The sequence below is a fragment of the Elephantulus edwardii genome, unplaced genomic scaffold, assembly GCF_000299155.1.
Source record: "Elephantulus edwardii isolate Elephantulus edwardi_28Jun2011 unplaced genomic scaffold, EleEdw1.0 scaffold00129, whole genome shotgun sequence".
Classification (NCBI taxonomy): domain Eukaryota; kingdom Metazoa; phylum Chordata; class Mammalia; order Macroscelidea; family Macroscelididae; genus Elephantulus; species Elephantulus edwardii.
Genome location: NW_006399879.1, coordinates 7552405 through 7557097, shown reverse-complemented (window position 1 = coordinate 7557097; position 4693 = coordinate 7552405). Strand labels below are relative to the sequence as shown.

The 4693-nt window shown below is 49.3% G+C and overlaps 1 protein-coding gene across 1 annotated transcript in view; it reads right to left on the bottom strand.

Annotated features, from left to right (window-relative positions):
- The window catches only part of ABLIM2 (actin binding LIM protein family, member 2), a 125017-nt gene that overhangs the window by 66729 nt on the left and 53595 nt on the right, over positions 1 to 4693 (bottom strand). The window contains exons 8-9 of the mRNA XM_006893669.1: positions 1933 to 2010; positions 526 to 672 (exon numbers count right to left, since the gene is read on the bottom strand). Coding sequence (XP_006893731.1) covers positions 526 to 672; positions 1933 to 2010 — 225 coding nt within the window. The remainder of the gene's footprint in view (positions 1 to 525; positions 673 to 1932; positions 2011 to 4693) is intronic.

Here is a 4693-nt window from a genome sequence, read left to right as displayed (position 1 = left end):
CTGTGTCTTCAGGGGGCTGTGTCTGCAGGGGGCTATGTCTCCAGGGGGCTGTGTCTACAGGAGGGCTGTGTCTATAGGGGGCTGTGTCTGCAGGGGGCTGTGTCTGCAGGGATAGGGCTGTGTCTGTAGAGTGGCTGTGTCTCTAGGGGTGGGGCTGTGTCTGCAGGGGGCTGTGTCTAGAGGGGCTGTGTCTGCAGGGATGAGACTGTGTCTGCAGGGGTGGCAGAGTGTCTGCTGAGGGTGCAGTGTCTGTGATGGTGGAGCAGGGCCCTAGGCTGGAAGCAGAGCTGTCCCAGTGACAGTGTGAAGCTGGGCTCCAGTGGCTGCAGTTGTGACTGTAGTTTGCCAGGCTTTTCTTCCATGGTGCCTGGGGAGATTTTGTAAACCTTAGGTTCACAATCAAATGCAAACCCTCTGCAGCTCCTGGGGCTTCTGGGTGGAGAGTCAATCAAGCATCAGAAGAAGAGGAGAGCGGAGGGGGCCCATTCCCACACCCCACTGTGGGGCCTGGCCAGCCGAGCTCACCTCACTGTAGCTCTGCTGGTCACCCACAGCATGGCTGATGTACGGCGAGTATGAGATCATGTCGGGACGGTCGATGTTGTAGATGGCCTTGCTCTTGGGCAGGGCGGCCAGGTCCCTGTAGTCCAGGATCTCATCACCAAGCTTGGCCTAGAGGACAGGGGATGACAGGGTCAGATGGGACCCTGAGATGAGGGCAGCTGAGGAGGGACCCACAGGTCTGACTGCCCAAGAGCAGGTCCATAAGCCCCCACATCACGCTCGAGGTGAGAAAGGCTGGTGTCACATGAGTACCGGGCACCCGCCTCTAAAGAACCAGGTGGCTAAGCTGTCCTTCTCAGGGGTGGGGCAGACCACAGCGTTCCCACTCTGGACTTGAAGAAGCCTCAAAACAGGGTGCCATCTGGCCTGGGCACCCCTCTGTCCCCCTGGTCCAGCTGAGCCTGGCCCTCGCTCACTGCCTGTCACACCAAGCAGTGGGGCTTCTTGGAGGGGATCCTAGCTCTGGTGTCGGGGCACCTGAGTGTGGTGCTGTCACTGCTGCAAGATGACTGTTGCTGTCCACTGCCTGGCCCCTGGGAGGCTGCTGCCCAGCCCTGAACTAGAATTTGGAGGTTGTAATTATCACATCTCTACGCAAACAGGCTTTTCAAACCACACACTTTTCTGTACTGATTTCTCATGCATGTTACATGCTGTGACTGCCATGCATGTGTGTGTGTTCACATGTGTGTTGTTTATTTGTGTGTGTAATTTCTGTGTTGTTGTTGTTAAGTGTCCTCGAGTCACAGGCGACTCATAGGACCCTATGAACGAAAGACCTGAACACTTGGATAACTTTCATCGTTTCTCCAGGTTCATTGGGATGCTACCAAGCCAAAGGTGGGTGACTAATCTGCAGCCCTCGGGCCTGGTTTTAACTGTTTTTAGTCAAACATTCATCTAAGGGGTATAGCCCTGGTGTGTCCATTTGCTGTACAGAGATAACTCATGGTCACTGTGAAGGTGAACACTGTGACACTGATGTGTCAAATGTGTTAGTGGTCACGCATGGTGGACAGTGTTTGGTGGAGCTTCCTGATTAAAACAAGCTTGGAAGCAGGAGTGGCATCGACTTCCATAACAGCTTGCCTCTGGAAACTCTATGAACCCAGAGAAACAATGTAATTAATAGAGGCAGGTTAGTTTTGGGAAATGCAGGGTGTTTGCTGCAGCTGATGCAGCTGAAAAATATGACCAGACACGCCCTGGTGGACCCTCACAAAGTCTACCCCATTTCTGTGGTCAGCAGCAGGAGAATGGCTGTCCCCTTGTTCCCAACACCATAGGAAGGTAGAGCCATCCACTGGCCACCAGCCCCTGGGGACAGTCCTTCCCTGCTGCTCTCTCCGGGTGGAAGCCCCTACTCACGTAAATCACACGGCTTGGGGAGCCTGAGGCACTGGACGCTGGCACAGAGACGATGCTCTCGGAGGAGGCCCGGGTCTCCTGGGGAGGAGAGAGGAGACCAAGCACGGGGTCAGCATCAGGACTGTCCTAGAGTGAGATGGTAGGACGCGTCGCTGAGAGTTCTTGGACACACGGGCTGGCAAGTGCTCCACAGACACGTGAGACACAGTGTGACAAGGTGTGACACGGCCGTCAGACACAGCGGCCAGCTCCATGTCGTGGGAAGACCTGCCAGGCTGCTGGAGCGGTGGCCCACCCCCTGTCCACTCAGGTCTTCCCCTACAGGGCAGGGTATGTGATTCCCACCTATAGGGTTGTAGTCACTTACTCCACCTGGAACCCAGGTGGCGCTTAGGGTTCATTCACGTCCTGCTCATTGAAGGTCAGGGGCTAGAGTCCACCCAGAGGTGCCTTGGAAGAATGGCATGGCCATCTACCCCCAAAATCAGCCCCTGAGAAGCCCACGCAGCACAGTCTATCCTGACACATGCATAAGTCAAGGTCACAGTCACAGCCACTGGTACTACAGCCAGCCGGTGAGAGGCAGAACCCACCCATCGATCCAGCTGTCATCATTATCTGTTTCTCCACCTACTTTCCATCCATCAGTCTATCGTTTGTCAAGCCTTGAGTTGCAATATGGAGAAATGCTAAGGGCAAAATCTTGAATGATCCAGGAAGCATCAAAATAAGAAGGAAGGAACACACAGAGTCACTATGTCAAAAGGAATTGGTTGACTCTGAAAAACTTCAAGAACTGCCATCTGAACAAGAGTCAATGGTAATAAAGGAAGAAGGTCAAATTGCATTGAAAGCACTTGCAAAAAAAAAAAAATAATAATAAGGTCCCAGGAATTGATGCACTATCGACTGACATAGTCCAACTAACAGAGACGGCCCTGGACGTGCTGGCCAGTCTATGCCAGAATAGTGAGAGGGCAGCTGCTTGGATGGCTTCTGAAAAAGATTCATATTTGTTCCCATTCCCAAGAGAGGTGATCAACAGGATGTGGGAATTATCACATTATATCATTAAGAGCACAAGCAAAATATTCCTGAAGATCATCCAAAAATGGCTACAACAGTACATAGGGAACTGCCAGGAGCTCAAGCAGGATTTAGAAGAGGCCGTGGCACCAGGGATATAATTGCTGATCAGATAGATCCTGGCTGAGAGCAGAGAATATCAGAAAGATGTCTATCTGCATATCATTGACTATGCAAAGGCATTTGACTATGTGGATCACGATAAATTATGGCTAACACTGAGAAGAATGGGAATTCCGGGACACTTAATTGTGCTCATGCTAAATCTATACCTAGACCAGGAGACTGCTGTCTAAATGGAGGAAGGGAACCCTGCATGGCTTAAAATCAAGATGAGTGTGTGTTTCATGATTGTATCCTTTCTCCATACTATTCAATCTTCATTCTTGAACAAATCTTTCGAGAACCTAATCTCTAGAACTATTTGTGAGGGTTTCAGAGGCTTCCTATTTAAGAAGTGGCTGGTCAATTCTGCTTCCTAGTCTGTCTTAACCTGTGATCTCTTCTAAAACCTGTCCACCATGGTTGACCTTTCTGGCTTTGGTACAGCTGTCAGCATCACATCAACCCACAAGCTACTTCAGTATAGTAAACTGACAGACAAGTGCTGTACTAATAAGAGAAAACAATAAACAAGCAATAATAACAACGGCTACCAAGTCTGTATATCCTTAAGCTACAATAAAGTAACTATCGAATGGAGATCCTTCCTCCAATAAAACAAAGATAGTTTTGTCCGTGTTGTAAAATCTGACATTTGTGCCTGTGGTTAATCCCATTTGGCAATGGGTTATCTTTTCTATGCTGATGAGGAGGAATGAGTGTGGGTTTATCAATGACTAAGGATGACAGAAGAAGAATCGATGCCGTTGAGCTGTGGTGTTGGAGAAGAGCACTGAACACCCCTTGGACTGCTGAAAGAGCAAAGGGGCATGTCTGGGAGAAGGTGCAGTGAGAATTCTCCTTGGAGGCAAGGATGACGGAGCTTCATCTCTCATACTTTGGTCATGTTATTACTTAGAAGAGGCTACTCCATGGAGAGGAATAGCATGCTTGGAAAGGTGGAAGGTTGGTGAAAGAGAGGAAGACCTTTGATGAGATGGGTTGACACAGCAACTGCAGGAATGGGCTCCCGTGTGTCAGAGATGATGAGGACAGCACAGGGCTCAGGTCTGTTGCTCACAGGGTCCCTGGGGGTCGTACTTGACAACACCTAACAACAACTTCATTTATCTACCTGCTAGGAAGACCCTTGATGAGATGGACCGACTCAGCCACTGGGGTAATGGGGGTGAGTGTGTCAGAGACAATGAGGCTGGCTCAGGATAGAGCAGGGTTTAGGGCTGTTGTGTATAGGGTCACTGAGTCACAGTGAGTCACAGGTGACTCGGTGGCACATAACAACATCTATCGTCTATATTCCTGTCATCTTTCTATGAATCTAACAATCATTCATCTAGTATTTATCAGTCATTTACCAATCAATGTATCTATCATTAACTTATCTATCATCTATCTGATAATCTTTTATCTATCTCCCTGCTATCATTTACCTAACTCATCTATCATTTATCCTTCCACCAAATCTATCTTGAAGTACAATATTGTCAGTGACAGGATAATATCTATACGCATACAAGGAAGTCCAGTGAATACCACTATCATTCAAATATAT